This window comes from Condylura cristata, unplaced genomic scaffold (genome assembly GCF_000260355.1).
Source record: "Condylura cristata isolate star-nosed mole 26May11 unplaced genomic scaffold, ConCri1.0 scaffold00001, whole genome shotgun sequence".
In the NCBI taxonomy this organism is placed as follows: domain Eukaryota; kingdom Metazoa; phylum Chordata; class Mammalia; order Eulipotyphla; family Talpidae; genus Condylura; species Condylura cristata.
Window position 1 is genome coordinate 52,034,188 of NW_004567102.1, and position 27,162 is coordinate 52,061,349.

Here is a 27,162-nt window from a genome sequence, read left to right on the forward strand (position 1 = left end):
AGACATAAAAATACATTATAAAAAATATTGAATGAAAATCAAGTATAAAGATCTCCACTGTCAATAATCATACATTGTTGTATTGGTCTTTCATTCTGTGTTGGAACTAATTCTAGTTTTTGAAGAACATCTGTCCCTTCAATTAATTGCCTACATAGGAGAAAAAAAGGAAAGTTCAGTGGTCGTTAAGTTTTCACATTTAGCATATGTTCCTAAATATAGTCCTAGCTAAGACTTTACTACAAATTAACACCAGTCATAAATAACTTAAATAGCACTAACCGCGTTCACTTTGCCATGGTTCCCCTATACCTGAGATGCTTCTCATCTGTTATTTTCATCGCTGTCAGAGATCTTTTAAAAATACAAATCCGGGACCCTCCCTGGTGGTGCAGCGGGTTAAAACACTGCACTAAGAAGCTTAAGCCAGTTCCGCATGAGTTCGATCCCTGCCTGCCGCCTGCCCCGGAGGAGATCCACATGATGAGGCAGACCTCTACTGACCCGCCTGCTGCTCCCCTCAGCAGTGTACTACTTCTGATCCCCCTGTTCTGCTCCCGACTCTGTCCCTGGTGAATCCTCTCACCCTCCGCATCTCTGGCCTGTACCTCACTTCTGTATGAATAAATAAATCTTAAAAAAGAAAATTAAAAAAAAATACAAATCCGATGCCATCTCCTTGCTTAAAATACTTCAGTAATTTCCCATGGTCCTTTTATGATAAAGACTGAAATCTCTCCCACGGTCTGTATGGTGGGCCTCCCACTCCCATTTAGGGCAATCTGTAACCTTGTTCTCTCTGAGCTCGCCCCATGGGCCCTCCCTGCCAGAGCTGTCTCCTTTCCTTTTTCTCCTCACTATCCTTTTCCCTGGTCACCTCCTGGTTTTCCTTAAGATCTCAGCTCTATCACTGCTGCCCCAGAGAAGTTTCCCAGGTGTCCCTAGGTGCTTATGTCACATTTCCCTTCTCCTTTATTGAACTTACTAGGGTTAAATTTCACATGTATTTGTACTATGTAGTGGAGGATTTGTGACTCATCCGTAAGAGTGGGGATCATGCCCAAGGCTCAGTGCCTGGTACAATGCCTGGCATAGAGGCACCTAATCAATGCTCACTGAATACATTAAAAAAAAAAAAAAAAAGCTCAAAGGTGTGCTGGTTTGGACCTCTGTAGACAGTCACTGGCCAAAAATTAGAACTCCATTAGTAGGGCTGACTTCTAGAGCTCTCTCAACTAAAAAGAAAGCAGCATGGGCCAGAGAGACACCCCTAAACCATGGACCCTCTACCGATGCTAGACTTGAGGTAGTCACTGAAGGAAAATTGCAATTTTCATTTCCATGAGTCTTTACAGAAAATACGGCTAATCCTGGCATTGATCTTACTCTAGCCATCTTTCTCTGCTTCTGAACCCCGTTTTTGACACCCCCAATCAGAAACCATGACACAGAACAGACAGAGATTCACCTCTGTGCAAAGAGAATGTGAAGTCCATGCTTCAAATTTCTTTCACAGATATTGATGGGCACCTGTGTGTGCCTTCCCAGTGGGACAGGTGTTAGGGAGCAAGGTGAATGAGCCCAGACCCTTCTCTCCATTGTGTGTAGTATGCAAAGAGAACAAAACAGCTGTTTGATTTTGGTAATCAGGGAGGTTTCTGACCTAAGCTTAGAATTACCGGTATTTCAGTTGACTGAAAAGAGGCAGAAAAGGAGAAGATAAACGAAAGTTCAAATTCTCCTCTGGAGGTGATAGTTTGGCTGCAGCTAAGCTACTATGTTGACCCTTTCAAATTTATAGCTCTAGCCCTTGCCCAGCTGGATGGCTGGATAGATGGGGATAGATCGCTGATAGATTATAAAAGTTGTGCCTAATTTGATTCTAATTAATTAATTGATCTAATTTGTTTTATAGATACCAAGTTTCTTAGAAAATATTTATTTCTAAATGTTTGTCTATATTTGCATTAACTTTGCATTTAAATCCGATTGTTAACTACCCTTAGATGACATATAATACTTACACAAATCTTATGAACATTTTTACTTGTGCAAATATTACAGAGATAAACTGACAATGCACGTACCCAAAAGCCACATATTTTCTATCGAGGTAGGGAGTTGACTGTAGGGTGATGTAGAATTGTGACCCATTGCTGTGATGACCTTTGTTGACCATTCCTAGAATTCCCCTTTTATCATGAGGAACGGAAAAGTTTTCATCTAGAAAAGAAACAAAAGAAACAATCAGATCATGAAAATATTTCTATTATTTCCATTGATTGCAACATGTAAAGCACTTTTGGTATCAAGGGTTCTCAGTCAAATTTATCAAAACACTCCACATTATAAATATCCTGTTTGTTTCATTTTACGTTAGCTCAGCTGTACTGTTAAAAAAAGTAAGTTGCAGAGTCTTAGGACTATTTGAGCACTAGCCTTCAGTTTATTGTTACTATGGCTTAAAACATGTGTGCTATTAAAATTAATAATGTAAAAAAGGATGTAGTTTGCATAGCAATCAAAGTCAGCCAGCTTTCTTGTGCTACTTTGGCAGTAGTATTTCTTTTTTTTGGGGGGGGGAAGGGGGGCTATTGTGGTTTTATTGACAGTTTTGTGAAAGGACTGTGTTATAGAACTTTTTTTGGCATTTACATCATTCTTCACTTTTGTACAGTGTATGCTTTCTCCTCTCAGGTGTGGTCCCAGTGAAATTTCCACCACCAGTTCACATGAGCACCATGGCTATAGTCCCTTGTGCTCTTCCCATCCCTGTTTTGATCCTATTTCCTTCCTCTCCCCTGCAGTGTGTCTCTGATTTCAATTATTTTTGACAGTAGTATTGCAAACTACCAAGTATGGTCATTAAAAACATATCTTTAGAGGCTTTTACTGATAGGACCCTTCCCATCACCCAATCTTCTACAGACTCCTGTTGTAGTTCTTATAGAAAAACAACTCTTACACGGTTGTTTCCATTCTAGTATGTGAAGGCAGGGACCTTATCTCACTGTATCAATATCTTTATTCCCAGTGCTTCCTAGCAAGTTACTTCTGGCAGGTGTGGTGATAAATACTGAAACAAATGTATACTCATTTTAGTAGTGTGTAGATAAAGTTTAATTACAGACTTCACAGAGACTGAAAATTTTTAAATGGAAAGTGGGTTTTGTTGTTGTAGTTTGTGTAAGATTAACAAGTACAAATAAATACATGGTGGCTATCAGGCTACCATTTTTAGAGTGTAGTATTCCCAGCATTAAATAAAATTTACCTCCAACTTCAAAGAAAGAAATTCAGTGAAAGTTTTCATTCAATTACTATAAATCCTGGAAATGACAGATATGAATACTAATTGTTAATAATATTTTCTTAAATTGCAATTTTTGACTGTGTATTTTTTTAAAAAATTTATTTATTTATTCATACAGACTGGGGTATAGGCCAGAGATGCGGAGGGTGAGAGGATTCACCAGGGACAGAGTAGGGAGCAGAACAGGCAGATCGACGAAGTACACTGCTGAGGGGAGCAGCGGGCGGGTCAGGAGAGGTCTGCCGCGCCATGTGGTCACCTCCCGGCAGGCGGGAATCCAACTCATCCGAAAGTGGCTTAAACTTCTTAGCTGCAGTGCTTTTACCGGCTGTGCCACCAGGGAGGGCCCTGACTGTTAAGCCAACTAAGCAAGTAAGCCATTTATGAGGTGTTAGTTTTACTTTATTAAACTGCAAACTGAATAAGTCTCTGAAATCTTATGAAATATATATAAAGCATTTTGAGCCACTGAGTCTATATAAGTACATTGATGCTCCCTGTTAATTTCAGTGAAATATAGAAATAACCCACTAGTTTCACAGAAAATCATAAGGAATAGAAATCTGCCCAAATCAGATGATTTGGGATATTTTCATATAATTTTCTAAGGACAGCTGTATTAAGTACAAATCTGACCTGAATCCAGCAATGTCAATTTCTAAATGTGACCATCATATGTAAGTAATAACAGCTACCTACAGTTTAAACTGCTGTTGTAATGACATTTATTTTTAAACATGTCCAGTGTGTGTGTGTGACTTTAGGAATGAATAGCCAGGTGCGCTCCACACTGTATTGGACAATTATTTGGGTTATATATTATTGTAATAAACTATAATGAAAATTAGAGAATTACAGCTATACACCTCATGATGAATGAAAAAAGCAAGGCACAAAAGAATGCCCACAGTATGATTCCATTTATATAACATTCAAAAGCAGGCAAAACTAGGGATCCATAGATGGATGATAAAATTATCAAGCAAAAGTAAGTCTAGGCACATATGGAGGGCACCTAGCATGGTGGCAGTTTTTCTTTCTTGACAAGGAAATCTCTTGATAAGAGATTTGCCTTACAGTTATTTTTTTAAACTGCACATATGCACTTTCTCATATAAGGTAAATTTCATTATTTATAAGAAAAAAAATGTATAGTCTTTCCTCTAAAGTGGCTACCCAGACCATTTTTCTTCAGTTCTTGTTTCTTCAATTCTTGCTTTTCTATGATTTTTACTTGCATTACTGAGCACAGACAGTGCATCAGACTATGCTCTTTATTAGTATCTACCTTCATTTAAAGATTAAGCAATCTCCAGTTTGCAATAACAGCAACCCCCCCCCAAAAAAGAAATGCTACCACCAAAGTAGCACTAGAAACCTGCTAAGCAAAGCACATCCTGCTTTACATGTTAAGTGAAATGAATCAGATGGAGAAAGACAAACACTGTATGATTTCACTCATGTGGAATATAACAAAACAAAACAATCTCTTAGATACAGAAAACAGATGGGTGGTTACCAGAGAGGAAAGGTGTTGGGGAGAAGTAGAAGAAACAGGGAAAGGAGTTCAAGCTTTCTAATGATAGAAATTAGACTTTTGGTGACAATCATAATGTAAAGCACACAGATGTAGAACTACATGCTGTTGTTAGAAGACGAACACACTTTCAACTATAGCTTTCTGTGACTTATATAATATTATAAACCAATGTTACCTTTTATTTGAAAAGTGGATACTGGATAGATTATAATTTTAACAAAAGACTAGAAAATCTAGAAGTTAGTACTGTAGTTATTTGTGAATGAGGAAGACAAGTTGGCATTGAGAAACTGGTCTACTTACTACAAGGATAATACAATATTAAAATATATATATATATATATATATATATATATATATATATATATGTATGTATGTATATACTGGGCTCTCCCTGGTGGTGCAACGGATTAAAGCACCTCATTTGAGGCTCTCAGAAGCCACTGCAGCACTAGTTCTATCCCTAGCCAAGGAGCTGACCCACCTGACCCACATGGTGCAGCAGACCTCTCCTGACCAGTCCACTGCTCACCTCAGCTGTATACTTTGTCAATCTGCCTGTTCTGCTTCCCACTCTGTCTCTGGCGAATCCTCTCACCCACCACACCTCTGGCCTGTACCCCAGTTCTGTAAGTATAAATAAATAAATCTTTAAAAAAAATGCTGTTGCATCAGGTAACAGTGCAGTGATAAAGAAAGCAAACAGGAGCCGTGGAGCAGGCTGCAGACTGCAGGATGCTGCTTGATACAGGGTCCCAGCCTCTTTACTGACAGAGAAGGGTGGGCCAAATGGAACACTGGCTTATTAGGAGGTGAGTATACAACTGATTCCCATGCCTGGCTCAAATCTTATTAACAAGGAGTTCCGATCAGTCTGTGGGACTGAGGGTGCCCTAGCATCCTGCTCTTTTCTAACTTGAAAGGAGTCTTGTATGCTACACCCACAATTGCCTTTATTATTTTGCATTTCATATAGGTGAATTTTCTCTAGTTGCCCAAATTATCATTTCTTGGTAAGGATGACTAGGGTTATTATCCCAGGACTACCAAGAACAAGAAAGGGTTAATACTTAGCTGCTATCTTTCAAAATAGGACTTAGGAAGATAATATAAGCTGTGATTCAAACAAAGCAAAACAACTTTTTTTGAATCAAAACAATGATTAATCAATTTCTAAAGCTAAATTACAACTTATCCTTTTAAGTTTGGTGTTAAGCTTAATAAAAGTGAGTTTTATAGTTGTAATTATTTTTTAAAAGCCCTGGATTTTAATTCTTCATCTCATGAGAACAGGATCCAATAAGAGAAACATAAAGGAAAAACCGGTTTTGATAAGTGTGTGAAAGAAGGACCCCATGTTTTCTCTATTTTTTTAAAAGATTTATTTATTTATGCAAAAACTGGGGTACAGGCCAGAGGTGCAGGGTGAGGATTCAGCAGAGACAGAGTGGGGAGCAGAACAGGCAGAATGACTGAAACATACTGTTGAGGGGAGCAGTGGGCAAGACAGGAGAGGTCTGCTGCACCATGTGGGTCAGCTTCCTGGCTGGGAATCAAATTAGTGCTGCAGTGGCTGGACAGCCCCAAAGAGGGGCACCTCAACCCGTTGCGCCACCAGGGAGGGCCTCTATGCTTTTAATGTTGTGCCAGACATGTTGTCCCTCTTCCTATATTTCATCTTTCCTTCTAGAGCATCTGTTCTTTTTCACTCAATTGGTTACTGCAGTGCCAGACAGAACTAATACTCTCTCAACATGCAGTCTCTGTGGGTACAGAGGACAACCAGGTTTCCACTGGGATACCAGATCCCCACAAGAGTATAACAACACAGGCAGGATAGTTGGCAGAATCACTGGAATGTCTATAAGATCAGCTAAAAGACAGGTCTCCTACGGGACACAGGACCTTCAAGCACAAAACTTTGGGTGATATACTAATGACTATAGGATGCAGAAGTACAGGGGAGTCTCATCAAGATTAAATGCCAGGAAAGTATCAAACATATCCTTTCCCATCTGCAATATTTTCTTTTAATACCTAACTCAAAAGCTGCTTTGTGCCACCATCCCCAACTCTGCCAGGCAGTTGTTCTTCCCACAGCACTCAGTTCTTCTGTAAAAGCAATTGGCACAGTGTCTAAACTGTTTGAACATCTGGCCACACAAAAAACACTAAAATCCTTGAGGGTGGAAACTGAGTAATGCCATCATTGTTTCCTAAGGTTCTGGCATTATGTGGGCAACTAACTAGGAGTTTACTATGTCATGAATAAACGAGTGGTATCACTTACATGGTTTTGATATGCTTCAGAGCAGGATGCAGCAAAATATACCATGTTGACATACTGTTAAGTTTGAACTAAAGTTACTTAAGAACAGCTGGTGAGGGCCTCCCTGGTGGAACAACAGGTTAAATTTCAGCACTATAAAGCTATCACCAGCCACTGCAACATGAATTTGATCCCCAGCCAGGGAGCTGGTCCACATGACACAGCAGATCTCTCCTCTCACCTGCTGCTCCCCTCAGCAGTGAATTTCAATAGATCTACCTGTTCTGTCTCTGGTGAATCCCCTCACTCACTGCACCTCTGTCCTTTACCCCAGTTCTTGTATGCATACATTTTAAAAAATCTTAAAAAAAGAACAGCTGGTGCAAGAATACTGTAACACACCTTTGTCCTTGAAAGCAGGAAATGAATTCCTCATGCAAATAACCCCTCCCCCCCCCAGAAACAGGATAGAAGGTGTTCTTATCACCTGAGATAGGAATTTAGCGCCAAGAAATCAGTGTAAACAAGCTATTATACTTCTATACAAACTATATACTTTCTAATCTATAAACTCAAAACAATTTCTCTCCTCAATTATTCTTTACTTTAAATGGTATAAAAACTAATGCTTGGTCAATTTTTGGTTCAGGAATCTCTGGGACCGACATACATGTGAAATTAAATGTTTTTTCTCCTGTTAACCTGCCTTATGTCAATAATAATATTAAGTTGGTTAAAGAACCTGGGAGGGTGAAAGGGAAATGTTTTTGCCCCTGCAATTTCCTTTGGTAAAGCTATGGCCCCATGAATTTAGAAGGAAATTAGCTTTCCTTTGCCATGGGGTTCAATGTAATTTTTTAATCCTTTCATTGTATTAAAATGAACAGACACAAAAGCCACAGAAACTAATGCAGTTATGCTGTCATTAGAAGATGAATACCCTTTTAACTACTGCTACCCAAGGCCAAGACAATTAACTTTGCCATCCTCCTTTGAAGGCGCTTGCCAAGTACCCTCTCAACTACCAAGAGTAGCCACTCTCCTCTCTTTTACATAATCACAGACTCAGTGCTTCCTTACAGCTTTGCCATCCAAATGTGCATCCCTAGACACTATGGGTTAGAGTTTGCACCTCGAAAGACTTTGAAACCCCTTTTAATCTACAGGTTCTACCTCTCCCCCTTTGTTTCCCTTACAATCTGCTAATGAATCTGAGCTGTTCACTCGCTAGAGTTTGCTGATTGCATACACTGGGGCAGTTCAACACATTTCTGTTCTCTGACCTGTCGGTTCTACTACTTGTGTTGAGAATGCACATTAATGTCAACTTGATTGCTGTGTTAGGGCAGACTTGGAATGTAATGAATCTCATCCCTGCCTATGTGTGACTTCTGGAAGAACCCCAGGCAAAAGGACAAGACTGCACCCAGCTGGAGAGGGAACTGGTCAGAAATACACCATGCATCTTGGACCGTGACCAGGTACCTGGGGTCACCGAGTTAGGAGCCGTGTTCTCCCAACCTGATGCTAAACCTGCCTTCCAGTGGTTCAAAATCACCCACCCTCTGCAACAACTCTCCATGTCACTTCCACAAACATTAGGGATTTTCAAGGCAAAGCGCCATGTTCATGTGTAATTCAAATGACCATTAATATATGTGAGACATGCTATTGTCTTTATTAGGTAACTATCTTAATTTTAATGCATTACTGAGGAAGCTTTTTTATGTCAGTTTTGCTGTAAATCCTGTATGGTTTTTTTTTGTTTGTTTTGTACATCCCGTGATTTTTTATTACATAACACTGCAAAGTGCAGTGATCTTTAAATTCTGCACATTTTAGCAGACTGGCTGTATTACCTACAGATTGGCAGCTCAGACAGAGGCTTATTCAGACTCAGGACGCACCTGTCCAGTGCTGTATCCTCTTAACCGAGGCTCAGCGTCTCACTGCCTCTGCTTTTGTGAAGTTAGTGGGTACCATTGCAGCCAGTACCCAGATCCATTATTTCACTAGTGACAGCAAAATGGTGGTATTCTGACTCTATAATTTCCTTACCACTTATTAATTAGAATGCTTTCATAACAAGATCTTTCCCTTTATTTACAAGGTGGTACAGTTCACACAGGAAAGGCAAGATAAATATCTTATTCTTTCCCATATTTATCCCAATATTTATCAGTTTTCAAGAAAACGAATGTTTATCAATCCCCCAAAGATAAGCAATTGGTCTCTATTTTATTATATCATTGTGAACCCCTGAATTTCAAATACTTGTTGGGTTTCAATCAATCATAATTCAAATTACTCCATCTCTGGCCAGTGAGGGCCTTTTAAATTGCCTCCTGGAGTCTCTGATTGACCCTAATGCATTTTTAGGAGGGCTTTTGGCTATCACTGAACAAAAGGCTCCAGGTTCATTTTATAATTTCTAGTCCTAGAACCTGCCATATCTCTCAGAAGCCCTGATAGTTTCGTTAAGCAAGAAATGGCATTTCATACAAAAGTCTGAGTGCCAAGAACGTACTTCATTACTAGGTCTGTTGTTGTCTGTAGGCCAACTCAGTGGATGTGTGTGTGTGTGTAGAGAGTGAGAAATGACTATACATAAATATGACACTTCTGAGTTTTAAATGGTTATCTCCAACTCAAGTTCCAGATTACAAAATATTGACTTATTACCTCTATCATATTTCATCTGTCCTTTCTTTCATCCACATTAAAAATCCTGACTGTCAAGGATATAGAAATGATGACATTGAACATTCCATAAATTACTTATGTTTTCATGTTACATATACAACAAGCTCAGAAGAACAATATTATGATACCATCACCAGAGTAATTACTGAAAATAATTTTTAAAACTTTTGTATGTATATTGTCCCCATTCTTTCATTTTCTCAACAGACTACATGCATATCACACTTTGAATCCTCATTACATTTTAGTGTTACAAGTCACTCAATGACTAGTGTTCCCATTAGCTTTTATGTCAAGGTCTTTTGCAATTTGGTTTTGGGAAACATTCTGTGGCTGATTCCTTTGAGAGGGTTCATGGCAACAATGTCCCTGATGTTTTATATATTGATAACTCTGGTGTTCTTTATTCAACCAAATGGGAGTTATGAAAGATTCAAATTCAGTTTGGCTGAAGACAAAATCCTAAGCTCATATTTCTTTTTATTGAACATCATAAATAATTACTCCGGCCCTCCCTGGTGGCGCAACAGGTTAAAGTCCAGCACTACAAGGCTAACCACAGCCTCGTCAGCATGAGTTCAATCCCCAGCCAGGGAGGTGACCCATATGATGCAGCATACCTCTCCTGACTCACCCACTGCTCCCCTCAGCAGCGTATTTCACTGTATCTGCCTGTTCTGCTCCCCACTCTGCCTCTGGTGGATCCTCTCACCGCCCTGCACCTCTGGCTTATACCCCAGTTCTGTATGCACAAGTAAACAAATATTTAAAATATAAATAGAGGGCCCTCCCTGGTGGCACAGTGGGTTAAAGCACAGCACTAAGACACTAAAGCCACTTCTGCATGAGTTCAATTCCCGCCTGCCCTGGAGGTGACCACATGGCACAGCAGACCTCTCCTGACCCACCTGCTGTTCCCCTCAGCAGTGTGCTTCATTGATCTGCCTGTTCTGCTCTCCACTCTGTCTCTGGTGAAGCCTCTCGCCGCCCCTGAGCCTCTGGCTTGTATGCCAGTTCTGTATGTACAAATAAATAAATCTTTAAAAAATAAATAAATACTCCATTTTCTTCTGGCATAAGAATATCAGTATGTCAAAGAATATGATGGTGATTTACTTTTCTATCCCTTATAAATTACTTGTTCATGTTGCCTTCCTGACCAAAGTGTTTTTTTTTTTTTTCTTTTTCTTTAATGCCCAATACTGTTACTAAAATATGTCTTGGTGTTGATGATCCTGGTTCAACTTCTGATAAGTTGTTTCAAAATTTATACATATATTTTTTACTTAAGGTATAAACATAGAATAAAATGCATGTATCTTAGATTTTGTTTGATGCACCTTGACAATAGTATATAGCTGTATAACCAGCACTGAAAACCAAATACAATAGTTCGCATTACCCATGGTGTACAAGCCAAGATCCCTGCAGTGAATGCCTGAAACCACAGAGTACTAAACCCCACATATATTACCTTTTCCCCCATGTTACCTATGACAATATTTTATTTATGAGTTAAGCATATTGAGCAATTAATGATAGCTGATAATAAAAAAGAATGACTATAATAGTGTACTGTAATAAAAATCTCTGAATGTGGGCTTGTCACACTCCCCCAGATGAGCACAGGTGTATTTCTGTCATCCCACAGTCCTGTGCTCTGGCTTTGTTTCAAGGACCAGATAAGATCTGGCAGGCCCGGGAAGAATCTTTTAACTCTGGTTTGCTCTAACTTGAAAAGCAGGAGGGAAGGGAAGTTCCCATTAGTCCAGAATCAGGACAGCAACATGGACTACAGTGGAGGACTATCAGGGGGGGAGGGAAGGGGCGGTGGGACAGCTGTGATGACCACACCTGAGGGGAGATATCCTAAACCATCAAAATATTAACAGGATGTTAAACAATGGTACTTTATTTTTTAAAAACGAAATAATAATAAAAGAAATAAAAGACCAATTAGTCTGGAATCAGGAGGAATGATAGGAACAAAGTATGCATGATTAAGGGGACCCTCACCCCACCAGAATGGAAAAAAAAAACAAAACTTAAAAACCCTTCTACTGTACTACAGAGCAACCTTCCCACCTTCTGAGACTTCCCACTGCTTCTGCAATGTTCTATCCTATTTTTTCCTAATACACTTTTTCGCTGGCTTCATTCAGGTGCTTCCCAAAATTCTCTTCTCCAGAGACACAAAGAACCCTAGGGGGTTGTGGTCCTCAACAAATTTAAAAATACACACCTTCAAATGTTGGTCCATAAATGGACTCTCCACCATCTCCTTTTCCAGCTACTATATCTGAAAAATAGCAGTAAGTGAACATGAGAATTCTGAGACTGAAAAAGAAAGTACAGTTCTGGCAGAAAAATGCTTCAAATTATGATTCCACTTACAGCAGTGATGAGAGCTACATTGCTTATTTTCTGATACCTATATTGTGAACAAATTGCTATAATGAGTTCACTTGTGTTTTACAAGTACTTTTACATTCGTGATTTCATTTTCCTTCATAATAACTCTGTAAGATAGGATAAATTACAATGCAAAACCTTAAGATGATTAAGTTTTAAATTATAATTGTGGTCATGACAAAGTGTGTTCATGCAAATCTTGCTTATTTCACCAGTTATTTCTTAATTCATCTCGCTTTTCAGAAAAAAATGGAAATATTAAACCAATACAATAAAATAGACACAGTAAGGTGTTTTTAGAAGAAGGATAAAAGTAGATGTCTAAAAAGAATTCATGTTCATATTTTCACTCATTGGAATACTAATGTGACAACTCATTAGGCACTTTTTTTTTCTTTAAAGATTTATTTATTTATGCTTACAGAACTGGGGTACAGGTCAGAGGTGTGGTGGGTGAGAGGATTTACCAGAGACAGAGTGGGGAGCAGAACAGACAGATGTACTGAAATGTACTGCTGAGGGGAACAGCAAGCTGGTCAGAAGAGGTCTGCTGTGCCATGTGGGTCAGCTCCCTGGCGGTTGGGGGTAGGATTGAACTTGTGCTGCAGCAGCTTCTGAGAGCCTCATAATGCAGTGCTTTAATCCGTTGCACCATCAGGGAGAGCCCTCACTTACATACATTTTAGAATTAAGTTTAATATAATAAGGTTTAATAAACTAAGATTACATAAATTTTCAGATATACAACATTCAGATTTGATATTTGAATATACTACAGAATGTCACACAATGTTTAGTTATATCCATCATCAAACATAGTTAACACAATGCTTTTTCTTATGATGAAAATGTGAGGTTCTTTTTAAAGGGTATTTATGTGCCCTATTTTGTATTACATGCATATTTTGGTTGAGAAAATGCTCCTACTATAAAAATCATCCATTCACTTGTTATTTTGTTTCTACCACAGCTAAAAGAGAAACAAAGGTAACTCCACTGAAAAGAGAGGTTCTAAAATCTGTCTTCTTACCTCCAGGCTCCCTATTAGTAACTAATCCACTTTTCTTGAAAACAGTTTGCAAGAAAAACTGTTGAAGGATTATGACATATTAATAGTATGAGTGATTTACCTATAATACAAGTCTCTGTGTTGTTTTAAAGAAATCTGATGCAACAACAAGTCGGTGGGCAGAATTTATGTAGGACAGGCCATGTGACATATAAATCATACCATTCATAAAGCTGGTGCAGAAGTTAATTAATAAGCCCAACCAGCTTTTAAGTTTCCAACCCGCTCTTCCTGATACTCCACCCACCGTTTTCAGGAACTTCCTACTTTCACTCAAGAATAAATTAGGAATGGAGAAGTTGAAGTTTCTTGGCACTAATTTCTTTAGTTCCCAGAGTAGGCTTTGCTCAGGCAAATCTGCCCAGTGTTTCCCTACTCCTACCAACCTACTTAAATATTAGTGAGTGCAATACCTTTGCCCTGTCTCTCCAGCATGCATCAGTTCTCCTGACCTCCTCTTCAGATCTCCCAGTGAATATTTTCTAGTGAAAATACACCATTTCAATCAGTATTTAATTTTTTTGCTACCTCCTTAGAATCAGCCATGCCTAGCATTTTGATATTATTTCTAGACTTCTGATGACAAATTCAGCAATGCAGGGTAGTGGTTAAAATTAAACTAAAGTCAAATGATTTTGATTTAAATCTGATCATTAATTACCTTTTCCAAGCCTGCTTCCTCATCTGGGTAGACCAGAGAAATGGTAAGTGCCTCGCAGAGAGTGCTGAGGACTGAGTGTAATCCTACGAGCAGAACAGAGAGCAGAGCCTGGCAGGACAACATACTTGTGCAGCATCACTGCTTCCAGAATTGCTATCATCATCTTCACCACTAGTGTGCTCAGCAGGATGATAATGGTGACATGTTAAGTATCTCAAGCAAACCCTGAAGAGGGTAGGCTGAGCAGGAGCCACAGAAAAAGAATCTTACCAAAATCACTAAAGACTTGGTATCTTCTTTTATCTTATTTTGGGGAAGAAGAAAACACGTATGCTTCCTAGTTAACTGTTTATTCATTCTTTCAGCAGATATCCTTTAAGCACCTACCATATGCTGAGCACTATCCTCAAACTTGAGGTTGTAACATTGAACAAAATATCGATAGATAAAATGCCCTGCCCAATGAGACTTCTATTCCAATGAGAAGAAACAGATGATACACAAATTAACTAGGAAATACGACACAGAATGTCCACAGATGAAAAAGTACTAAAATTAAGCAGAGTAAGGAGATAGGAAAGAAGGTGAAGAGAGGAGTTTGGAGAGAAGATAGGAGTACTACTCTTGCTGAGTTGAGCAATAAGCAAGAGTCAAACGAGGCAGGGAAAATAAGGCAGTACTTAGAAATAGCTGAGAAGAATATGTCGCAGGCAAAAGAAACAACCATCTAAAGGCACATAGAAGCTTACTGTGCTCAAGGAAGAAGAGGCTGATCTGTGGAGCAGAGTGGGGGATGACAGATGAGATAGGGCCAGGGAGCACAGGCTATGTAGGCCTGTTGTCACAAAGCAAGCAAAGGCAGTCTCAGGTGCACTGGAGGAACAACATGAAAGCACACTTTACTCCTGTTTTCCAAAATTCTCCACACAGCCCTGGGAGAATCTTCCAGCCGAAGGAAGAACACTTACAGAGCTTGGCACTTTCCATATGCAATGGTATTGGATCTTCACCACGTCCTGTGCTATTATAATTGTTCCTATTTTATGATTAAGAAACTGATTCAGTGATGCCAAGTGCCTTACCCAAGGTGTGTCAGTTTGGATTTAGTTCGGATCTAGTAATCAGAATTTTCCCCAGACTGTCTCAATGTTATTGTCTCGATGTTTGGAAACAGGACTCAAGATCTGTGTGTTTTCAGTTTAGAAAGTTCACTTTAAATAAATAAAATCGACTTGTCCCAAATCTTGATTTTGGGAGGGGGGAATATGTATTTCTAACCAAAAACTAAAACCAAAACCAAACCAAACAAAAAGCAACATAGAATCTAGTACTTCTAGATTATGAAATTGGCCCCCATGAGAACTATTTTATACTAGCAAAAAAAATGAACACAACATAAATGTTCACCAATGGGCAATAATATTATAACATTATGATGAAAAACTAGGCAGACCCTAAATATTTTATGTTTATGTTTGTAGACACAGGAAGAGAAATGCCATATATATTAAGTGGACAATGAAGTTAGTTAACAGCAATAGTGATATAATCTCATTTTGTACAAACTGAGAGGAAACCAGTTTATTTACAAACAAGCTAGGCTTAAATTTACACTTTTCTCTTCATCAACCTCAGAACAACCCAGACTGTAGAAGGATAATGAAATGTTATTAAATCTCTGTGTATGTCATCAAGTTCAAGCAAATCTTCTATAGGGAGCTGCCTGACTGCTCCCTATGGAGTATCTTACAACAGCCTTCAAAATTTAATTATGTGCCATCAGTAGGCACCAGTTTGTGTAAAGTCAGAGGGATCAACCTGAAAACAAAGCGAACATGGACATCAACATGCTTTGGACCTTAGTCTAATACTATCGTTAGCTTTGATGAGAAATAAGTTGGTTTCCATTCATGTAATTTCTTACTAGCACCTATCTTCTAGGTACTCTTATTTATTTGAGTACTTAAAATTACATTTTGATTTTAAAATACTGTTCTACTTTTTTTCAGAGTTGTAATGCTTTATTCTTTTTAAATAACGTATCAACCATAGTTTGAACAGGAATTGTATCTTTCTCATGATACAATTCCTGCTATAGAGCAAGCATCTTTTCTATGCCTTGGGAAATTGTTATACTCCCTTCTAAGGTGGGATCACTTTTCAACATTTTATCCTTTGCAGTTTGAATGTTGTAAAATATTCCTAGAACCCTTTTAATGTGAAGGTTTTTTGTTGGTGTCACTTCCTCTGGGATATTTTCCAGTTTCACCTCAACCAGCTTCCTCATTTAAATAAATAAATAAAAAAAAGATAAATTCTTTTTCACTAACTTTCTCTGGCTGCATTGCTAGAGACTCCTGAATGGTGCCAGTGTTAATATTCTCACGGTCAGATTTTTCTTCTCCATTTCTCTGGAATCTGGGTGTATACTTCATAGCAGCATCTTTATCTTAACTACTGTCCTCCTACTTTCTTACATCACTTTTTAATTTGGAATATTCCTGGCAACATACTTTAGATTTGATTATTTTAAAAATTATGGAATTTTGAAAGAGTATGGATATATTAATTCACTAATTGATCATTTGATTCAGTATTTGATATATAAAACACCCTTTAAATATATACTAATTACTTATATTTTTAATTATATATGCATTTCACAAAGGTAGAAAGAACTGTGGATTCTCTGACCTATGTTGTAACTGAGTTGTATTTAAGATTTTAACCTTACCTCCCCCTTGTATCCAACCATTCTCTACTATGCGATGAAAAATTGAGCCTGTATAGTGTAATCTGATGCCACTTTCAGAAAACCCTGCTTTTCCTGTGCACAAAAACTGAAAATTTCGACATGTTTTGGGACATGCATCACAAAATAGCTGCAAAATAAAGATAAAAGGTTTTGATATTTAACATTTCCACAGTTACAGATTCCCACTCCTTCTCCCATTTGTTAAAAAATAACAACAGGGCCCTCCCTGGTGGCACAGCGGGTTAAAGCACAGCACTACGAAGCTAAAGCCACTTCAGCATGAGTTCGATCCCTGCCCCGGAGGTAACCCACATGGCGCAGCAGACCTCTCCTGACCCGCCCGCTGGTCCCCTCAGCAGTGTACTTCGTCAGTCGGCCTGTTCTGCTCCCTACTCTGTCTCTGGTGAAGCCTCTCACTGCCCCTGCACCTCTGGCCTGTACCCAGTTCTGTATACATAAATAAATAAATAAATAATCTTAAAAAAAGAAAATAACAACAAACTCTCTTACCTCAAAAATCAATCTTCCCACTGGGTAATAATCAATAGAAATGTCCATGAAAACAAAATCATGCTATTAAAATTAAGAAAAAAAAGATAAGGCAGGTCAATGTCTTGGAAGAAAGTTTAATAAATGACCAAAAATAGAAGAGAATGTTTTTAGTTTTAAGATTTTAACAGCATTAACAGTAGATATGACAATGACAAAATTAAAAGGATGACTGGGAAAAGAAAGTTTCATTTTATAGCACATCTGTACAATTAAAATAACATACTTTGTAAGACCTTTGATAGTGAAGCTTTGAATAACATTAACCTGTCATGTAAGACTGAGAATACAAGACCTAGAAACCAAATACAGCACAAACTAGGTATGATAAGAAACACCAGTTATCAATCTCTTTGGGAAATGAAGCAAACTGGGATTTCTCTTCTGAGTAATTTTGGAAAGATCCAGTTGCTCTTTGTTTATAAGAGTTCTGGATTTTCAGATGGAACAGCTAACCAGAGCTAGGCAAGATTATTCCTGAGTAGGAAAATAAGGTCACAGTATCCAGGGGTACAGAAGACAGGATGCTGTGATTTGAGTTATTTCAAACATATCTTCACATTCTCAGATGCCCCTAGCTCTTGTTTTCTATTGACATCTTTTATGGTAGGGTCAAGTAGCACTTGTGAGACCTTGTCTAGACCTACAGAGAGACATCCAAAATAAAAACACCAGTCTCCACCAGAACAGCCTTCATCTAGGGAGCAGAGATCTAATGGAATGCATCTCTCTTAGGGACCATTCTCATACACAAAAATGCTGCTTTACTTAGCAAAATACATCACTTGCCCTGCACCATTTCTCGAGAATCTAGCAAACAGTGCCTCCCAGGCGGCCTAGGGTTTAATTCTCAGTGCTATCACTATAGCTTGAGTTTGATGCCCAGGCAGGGAGCTGACGCATATGGCACAGCAAACCTCCTGGGTCTCTCCCACTGCTCCCCTCAGCAGTGTGTTTCAGTCAATCTGCCTGTTCTGCTTCCTGCTCTGTTTCTGGTGAGTCCTCTCATTTCCTGCCTGCAGTACTGGCCTACATCCCAGTACATCTATGCCGAAAAAACATAAATGAAACCACTTTTAAATATAAAATCACCATCATTTTGTCACTCTAGTTTTTTTTTTTAATTAAAAAAGTGAAATAGGGTCCTCCCTGGTGGTACAGTGGGTTAAAGCACAGCACTAAGAAGCTAAAGCCACTTCAGCATGAGTTCTATCCCCTGCCCAGGAGATGACCCACATGGTACAGCAGACCTCTCCTGACCCACCCGCTGCTCTCCTTAGCAGTGTACTTCATCAATTGGCCTGTTCTACTCCCCACTCTGTCTCTGTTGAATCCTCTCACTGCCCCTGCACCTCTGGCCTATACCCCAGTTCTGTATTCATAAATAAATAAATCTTCAAAAAAAAAAGTGAAATAATATTGTGCTATCTGGCATCCAGGATGGTAGTGTTACAGCCAGATAATTATACTTAAGATTTACCATTCAGCTTCTGTACCACAAGTTCTTAATTACAAGAGACTATTATAACTTTGGAATGAGAACTATAAATTTCACAGGCTTAGGAAGAACAAGAGGATATAATGGAAATCATGATGTATGCCTGCAATAAGTTCAGTAAGCTTCCTCTAGTACCAACATATTGTTTTCATGCCATTGTCAAGAGTAGATAATTCTGAAAATTCTAATGCAAAGAGAGCAAATGAATGCAATATGCAACAAGGGAATGTCACAAAAACAAGTGATCTAGCAGATCACTCCAACCCAGAAGCAAACAAGTTCCTAGGTTTATCCAGCAGGAAAAATCTAACCTCTGCATGAAAAATTTAAGGATTTTCTTTGGAATCTAGTTCCTCTCTTCTGACTGCCACTAATTAGTCCATGCCACTAGAGCACCTTTTTAAATGGTTACCCTGCCACAGGCTTTCCCCACTCCAGCCTGTTTCTGCACAGCCTTAAGTGTTAAAAAGAAAAAACAGGGCACTCCCTGGTGGCACAACAGGTTAGGACTCAGCACTGCAAGCTGGCCACAGCTGCTTTAGTGCGAGTTCGATCTCCAGCCCCTGGAGGTGACCTACATGGTGCTGCAGACCTCTCCTGACCCGCCTGCTGCTCCCCTCAGCAGTGTACTTCATCTGTCTGCCTGTTCTGCTCCCCACTCTGTCTTTGGTGAAGCCCCTGCACCTCTGGCCTGTATCCCAGTTCTGTATGAATAAATAAATCTTTAAAAGAAAAAACAAAGAGGATTATGCCATATTCTATGAAAGTTCTGTTGCCTTGACTTCCTTCTGGCTAAACTCTAACTCTTGGTACAGAATGAACAGTAAGGTTAACCTTTTTTTAGTGGTCCTGCTTCCCTGCCTTCCCCCCAGCCCCAAAAACATTTGAATACCTTTTCTATCTGGGAATAATTCCCCACGGGGTCCACCACTCCCTATAGAACCTAAGGAGCCAGATTCTCCCTCCTCTGTGAGGCTGTGGCCTCACTGCTCAGCTCCTCTGGCTTGGATCTCCAGCGAGTGATGCAAGGAGATCTAGGGAGAGCTGAGAAACCATTCTGGGTAAATACGGCAACATGGCAGTGTCCCGTCTGTGAGTTTGCAGAGTGACTCTGGTCATGTATTCCTGCTGACATATCTCCCTTGGTTCTCATGTATTTTCTAAAGCTGGTTCTCAAGTGTCCCTGACAGTTGTGAGGCTCTCATGTTGATCACAGTAGTCTGATATTGTTGACTGCTATTCTCATTTTCCCAGATTGTTTCCCACTAACTCTGGCCTCCAGGGTTGTTCCCTGCCATTCCCAGAGCACAAATGTACTTTCTAGAACCCTGCCCCTTTGGAAATTAACTGCTATGAACCCCCAAATCCTACCTACACCCAGAGTTCACAGCATTTTCCAAGTGCGTTTACCCTCAGTCACTTGGCATCACATTCTGCTTAAGGCATTGGTTCAACAAAGGCCAAGAAGACAAGACCTGTGCACACCTTTGCAAGGAGAGAGGACCTTTGCAAACCTTAGCAGCTAGCACAGGGTCTTCCTGTGGACACAGCCATCATGGGCATGAGGTGATTTTCAGCATATGATGGTTGTTGTTACATCAAGGTTCTGAGCATAATTACGAAGTACTTTTTTTTTTTTAAAGATTTATTTATTTATCTATTTATGCATACAAAATTGGGGTAGATACAGATGTGGTGAGAGGCTTCACCAGAGACATAGTGGGGGGTAGAGCAGGCTGACTGAGGAAGTACACTGCTGAGGGGAGCAGCAGGTGGGTCAGGAGAGGTCTGCCGCACCATGTGGTCACCTCTGGGGCTAACTCATGCTGAAGTGGCTTTAGCTTCGTAGTGCTGTGTTTACCCTCTGCACCACAAGGGAGGGCCCACGAAGTACTTTTATCTATACTGTCATTCTACCCTCGTGTCTGTCTGTCTCTCTGGGCCTCAGGTTTCCTGACTATCTTCTGCCACTGGAAGCCACTAGTAGGTTATCTAGTCCTGCTCTTGTCAGCAAGGCATCATGCTTTTAATGCCACCGCATTCTCTCAGGGTAGTAGCTCTCACTTAAGTGTGAGGAAGTAGTAATTCACACACTTCATTAAAGATGAGAGAATGATAGGTTTGACCTTTTGGGGAGGATCTTTGTATTTTAAGATGGATGACAATCTATGAAAATCTCCATGGGGAGAGAAGTGTTTGAACGAAGATATTCCCTCTGTACAGATATGCTGACTTTACTCACCACTGAGCTGAACCTACCACAAAATAATCCTTTGCAACTAGATCATAAGGTCACTGAAAATTTAAAACTTAATTTCCTATAATTTTACAGTCCCTATGATAGGATAGCCATAATTAATGCTGAATCAATATGAAAGACCAAAAATTTAAAAATTAGTATAACTTGCCTTGGTGTCTCTTAAGAATTTGGTAGAATAATCCACAGTAAGTGCCTCATAAAGTGCAGGGGGTTTAAAATCAACGACATCCCATATCTTGTGGGCCCATTTCTGAAGATCAAGTGCATCACCGAGGAGTTGATCATTAACAAAACACATCACAAAGGAGGAATATACCCAAATTTCATTCTTGAGTTCCTATAAAAAGAAATGTAAACAGATACACATAAATGTGATGAGAAAAAGAAACACTTGCTTAACCTACAAGGACTCTAAACTTGAGGACTAAATCTTTAAAAAAAATACATTGTCACTTTCCAGAACTTTTCTCAGAAAGAATTTAAGAACATTTTTAAAACTCTGACATCACTATAAGCTGAGAATCACCTCTTTAAAGTGATGCAGATAATAATTGGCACTTATGTGCATTAACATACTTGTCATGGTCACTTGATAACAAGATACAATCTCTGGCTTCATTTCTGAAGCACATTTTACTGTGCTTACTCTGGAGGAGTTTTGTGGAATTAGTAGTCCCTTCCTTTTCTGTGGGGGGATACTTTCCAAGACCTCCTATGGGTCTCTGAAATTGCAAAGAGCACTAAATTCTACCAATACTTTGTTTTTGTCCTCTATATACATGTACCTATGCTAAAGTTTAATGTAAAAATGTGACACAGTAAGAGATTAACAATAGCTAATAAGAAAATAGAATAATATACTTTAATTAAAATTGTATGAATGTGATTTCTCTCTCTCAACATATTTTCTTGTATCTATTTTCCTTGGACCACATGTTAACTGAAACTAGCAAGCAATACCATAGATAAGGAGAGGCTGCTGTGCACAGCTGTCATTACCGAAGCCTGGAAGAATGCTTTTTAGACAGGGTAGGCAGGGTGAGAAAATGTTTCTTATCAGCCAGCAGGGATTTTCTGTGCATTGTAAAGGGCAGTGAGGAAGAAGAGTTATCTTTATCAATACTTTGAAGTCTTATGTTACTCAAAATAAAGAGATTAGTGTTTTCATCTGCACAATTCTGATGGCGAGCCTCCTAATTCCAGTGTATGGCCACCAAATTATGTCCCCTTTACAGTAGGTGACCAGAATGAAAGGGCAGGAAATTATAAATTGGAATTCACACCAATCTTTTTCTTGTTTTGTTTTGTTTTTAATTTTATAGTAATTTATTTTTATATATCTTTGTGCATTTTTCCATGTCAGTTGCCATCCCGTTGGGTTTCCCATCACCAAATCACCCATGTGCCCTCACCATAGTCCAATGCATTTCCCTCCTACACCAATCTTTCTTTAAGGACCAGTGGGAATATGTACAAAATACAAAATCATAGTTCCCCTGTTGATGGAGAGCACCATACTGGTAGACAGTATAATGGTTTATGATCAGAATTAAGAAAAACAGCATTTTATATCAGGAGAGTAACTCCAAGTCTGCCTATCTTTTGCATTGAAATTCTTACTTTCCAGCAAATCTTAGTCCCATGCAAACTAGGACTCTTGGTTACCCTTCTTGTTGTAAGGACTAGTCCATAAATCATAATAATATCTGGTATACCTTGTGTTTACTATGGTTTCATTTGGATTTCAATGCATTATTGTTGCAAAAATTGGTTAGAAGACTTAACAACTGATGATCTTGGCTCAGTTTTGCACTGTTCACATCCGCATTTTATGCATAAATAACACAATCTACATCTACTTGACAACCACCGGATCATGGGATATCCTGTGTAACCAAGCACAGAACAATCGAACATGCTCTGGTGGGGAAATGGGCTTTCACCAACCCATGGGGAAATGGGGCGGGGCGGGGAGGCCAGGACTGAGACTCACCACAGGACTGGGTCAGGGGTGACAAATAGGCATGCCTCAGTCCAACTTCCCTCCCCAAACCAGGTATCTGTGAGTGAGATGACACCTTAGAGTCCTCACGTCACTTGTTACAGGCAGCACTACCAATGATAGTGCTGACACCCAAAGGACACTTATCTGCCATCCCTGCACAAACTCTGCTAGCCCCAGAGTCTGCCCTTCTTGCAAGCGTACTGAGGGGAGAGGGTGCAAAAAAGGAAGCCTCGGCCAAGGACAAGGTTGCCCTATGGGACCATGGTGGCTGTCATCAGAGCTCCCTAGGTGACAACTCCACACAAGTCCCCTCTTTATCTGTGCTGTATACCAATCACTAAAATCTTCTGGAGGGGGCCTCTCTGGTGGCCTACAGCGTTATCACTGCAACTGTCTAAGTTTGATCCCCAGCCAGGGAGCTGATCCACATGTGGACAGCAGACCTCTCCTGTCTCGCCCGCTGCTCCCCTCACCAGTGTATTTCATTTGATCCTACCATTCTGCTCCCCACTCAGTCTTTGGCGATTCTTCGCATCCCTTCCCTCCTCTGGCCTGCACCCCAATTGTTATGTAAAAATAAATAAAATCTTTTAAAATAAATAAATAAAGCCTTCCCAAATAAGGGCAAGAAGTGTGGTAGGCTACAATGACATGAGTGTCAGGGGGTCATAGGAAGTATGAATGATATGCAAGGAGCTAAACATTAGCAGTACTAAAAATTTAAGACTTACCTTATCACACAACTTCCACAGGGGAATCTTGAAAATGTTTTACTTTTTCTTAAAATCAGTCTGGTAAAATGATTGAAATAATTTAAGAGTATAACATACAGAAAATGCAATTGCCTTAAAATAAATGGTTCAGTTTTTCCAAAATGAGGCATAGATAAATAATTCAAGAAGAACTTTGTCCATATCTCCCACATCCCAAATATCTTTTACCCTTTTTCTCTCCTGTAGATACTGATGCCATGCAAATTCTTGAAGAGGAACTAGTATAGGATCTTGAAATTTGGATGGAAATTTAATCTTCAGAGTCTAGGTTCAAAACAGAATAAGTATTTTAGATAAGTTCTCTTAAAGTAATAATCATTTCCCCCAAGTTTTCCAGGGGCTCGAGGAAGTCTTACCTACTGTGCACACAGGCCACAGTTTGGCTTAGATGCCCCTTGCCTGTTCCCAGAGGCCCCTGTGCTTACCTCCATTAAATTGCTGCCCAGACCTCCCTCAGCTCTGACTTATTTGTCTCTCACCTGCAGAGTATAAGCTCCTTGAGAACAAAGACTATGTCTTACTTTTCCTATATCCCCACTGGCCTCAACATCTGGTACATAGTAGACCATCCACCTATAGCAACTGAATGAACAAATGAGCAAATAAATAAGTTTATGACAGTTGTTTTGTGAATTCCCATGTGCACTTAGGACCATTTTCCCCCATAAACTAAACTCTTATTAAACCTCAGTGTACCTTTAGATACTTGCAATTAAAGTAAGTGTTATTTCTTTAAGTTACTGGTACATGGGGAATGATCAAAAGGAAATTCTTCTTGTTGTTTACATATATGTCACGATTGAGAGATTGTTTTGGTGTAACTTGTATTGTTTTGTCTGTATGAATCAGAAAAAAATTTCTACTGGTTACCAATACTTTCTCCACCCCCCCAAAAAAGTTTTTGATTTCAATATGTTACATTTTGCTTCCTCCTAAAGCAAGAGAAGTCAGTAACAACTGGGCTTCACTTTTTTGAATGGGTATGAGGAGTAAATGGGCCAACAGGCAAATGCCAGCTGGCCTCTCCAGTTGGCACCTTCTCCGCCAAGACTTAGGGAGTGGTCCTATTGTGCTCATAGGTCCTGTTGTAGGTCAAAAGAGGACACTGAACTGGCATGCTTCATCAGGGGTGTACATTCCATGAAGGGAAAAGCCAGAATGTGAGTGCACCTTGAGGCCAGGCTGGCAGGAGAGGCAAAAGCAATAGGACCACTCCCTAAGTTCTTAGACTACTGTGCCCAACCAACAAATGATGTATCCTTTTCCTCAGTTCCAGAGTCTGTGCTCAGTGTGAGGCAATCTTGCAGCAATCTGCTATTTCTGAGGGGCCAGCTGGGATAACTAAGAAGCCCAATTATTTTCAAATTAAGCACACTCAATCATACTTCTTTCATAATTTACTGTTTGTTCAAAGAATGGACTACATCTGAATTATACTTACTCTTTACAACTACAAATCTTTCTCAGTTAATAAGGCATTTGGATTGCTTACAAATCACCACACTGGGAATATATTCAAGCATCCTTTAAGATAGAGCTCACTAAATTGACATTGCTAAATTTTCATCCTTAAATAGAGCTATCATGGCATAAATATAAAAGTAAATTAATACTGTTATATAATAAAGATATCATTTCCCTGTCCTAGTGTCCTCTACCACAGGGGTGGGCAAACTGGTCAAATCTGGGCACTGCCTATTTTTTTAAGCCTTAAAGACTTCAGAATAATTTTTAGACTTTTAAGTGGTTAAAAAATCATATTTCATGGCGTGTGAAATTATATGCAAGCCAGATTCCAGTGTCCATAATATTATACTCACATACATTCTGCCTATGACTGCCTTCACACAATAAGAAGTAAGTTGGTACTTGTAGCTGAGTACTTAGCCACAAAGTCCAGTGACTTAATATCTGGACTGCACAAAAAAAAATTTGCCAACACATCTACAGTATGGTTTGAGTCACAGAAAACATGTGCCTTCAGGAAAGAAGCTAAGACTAATGAAAGGGAAAGAATGCTCTCAAATTCTCTAAATACATCTTGGACCATAAAACTGCTGATCCCACCAAAACAGCTAGTATGGTCCAGAATTTCTACTTGTTTTGATAATTTACATACGGTTTTCACAGACTTCTAAACACTTGTTCTCTTTATCTTATTGTAAACTTTACCTAGAAGCCACAAATTAGTTACTATTTCCTGATTTGAAAACTTTTCTTGAATTCTGCAGACCTGAAGCAGGTTAAGAAGGCAGGAGTTTCTAAACATTTCTTCTATTTAGCAACACTTTGTGGCAAGTATCCAGTTGGGTACTTTGGACAGACAAACATGAACAAGGCAAGACCTAGTGAGGTTCTCAAGGAGGAAAATTGGGATGATTTTACAATAGCATTTCTGGAGCCCCAAAGAGATGATGAATCCTACATTTCAATAGTGTGTACATTTCTCCTGCATTCGGGTTACAGGTGTGCTGCAGCACAAGTGACTTGCTGAAGTTCTCCCAGGTAAAGTGTTTTTCATTTAATTTTGTTCTATGTGGTTACAAAGTAATACTGGTGTTCTCTAAAGCAATTGTGAACCATTTTACGAAATCTCTTAAGCACCTAATTTAATTGTAATGCAGTGATTGTTACAAAATTTATAAAAAAAAATCTTAAGGAAAAACGCTTCTTCACTTGGGAGTGTGCAAATGAGCTGGTTAAACGATAAATTTTTTTTTGGGTAATACTTTTCCCTTTTGAAACCATGCTTTATCATGGTTGGAACGTGGAATGCCTGCTGACCAGGCCTTGATCCCTACTTGTACCGATTATTTAAGCCGAGTCCGCCCATCCGGGACGCGTCCCTCCTTCAGGAGGCTTCAACCCTTACCACCAGGAGGCGCGAGACGGGGAGGGCCGTCCACACTTATGGTTTCTACGCTGTTACCTCAGCTGTGTTCTTCGCGATCTGAAAGCTAGAGCTTTTGAAGAGTCCCACTACCTTCACCTGCAGCGGCGTCTCGGGAGGCGACTTGGAGCGGCACGCGGCGGACCTCTGCCCGCTGGGCTGCAAGCTGGCCATGGCCGCGCTCCGGGACTACTCAGGGCACAAACACTGTGTGTCGTCAGGGTTACCGCGCGGCCCCGCCCTCGACGCTCGCCGGGGTAGGAGAGGCGAGGGGCGGGGCGCGGGCGACGGGCGGGGGGCGACCGCCCAGACGTTCCTCAACTTCGCGCCCATTGTTGCCACCCCAGGCAAGAAAACGGGAGAGCCCGCAAGCCGGGGGCGAACTCGGGAAAAGGAACGGGGAGTCCCAAGTGACTCTGCCCGACTCCACGCCCTCCCGGTCTTCACGGGGGGACCCCAGCTGCC

The 27,162-nt window shown here is 39.8% G+C and overlaps 1 protein-coding gene across 1 annotated transcript; it reads right to left on the reverse strand.

Moving 5' to 3' along the window:
- Positions 1-26,871, reverse strand: PPIL6 (peptidylprolyl isomerase (cyclophilin)-like 6). The gene is made up of 8 exons (XM_004674079.2): positions 26,737-26,871; positions 23,976-24,071; positions 21,178-21,366; positions 17,233-17,295; positions 16,702-16,849; positions 12,068-12,124; positions 2,088-2,223; positions 1-150 (listed from the first exon to the last, which is right to left on the reverse strand). Exons 1-8 carry the CDS (start codon positions 26,869-26,871, stop codon positions 39-41), a joined length of 936 nt encoding a protein of 311 aa, XP_004674136.1. The 3' UTR covers positions 1-38.
- Positions 26,872-27,162: the final 291 nt, after the last annotated feature.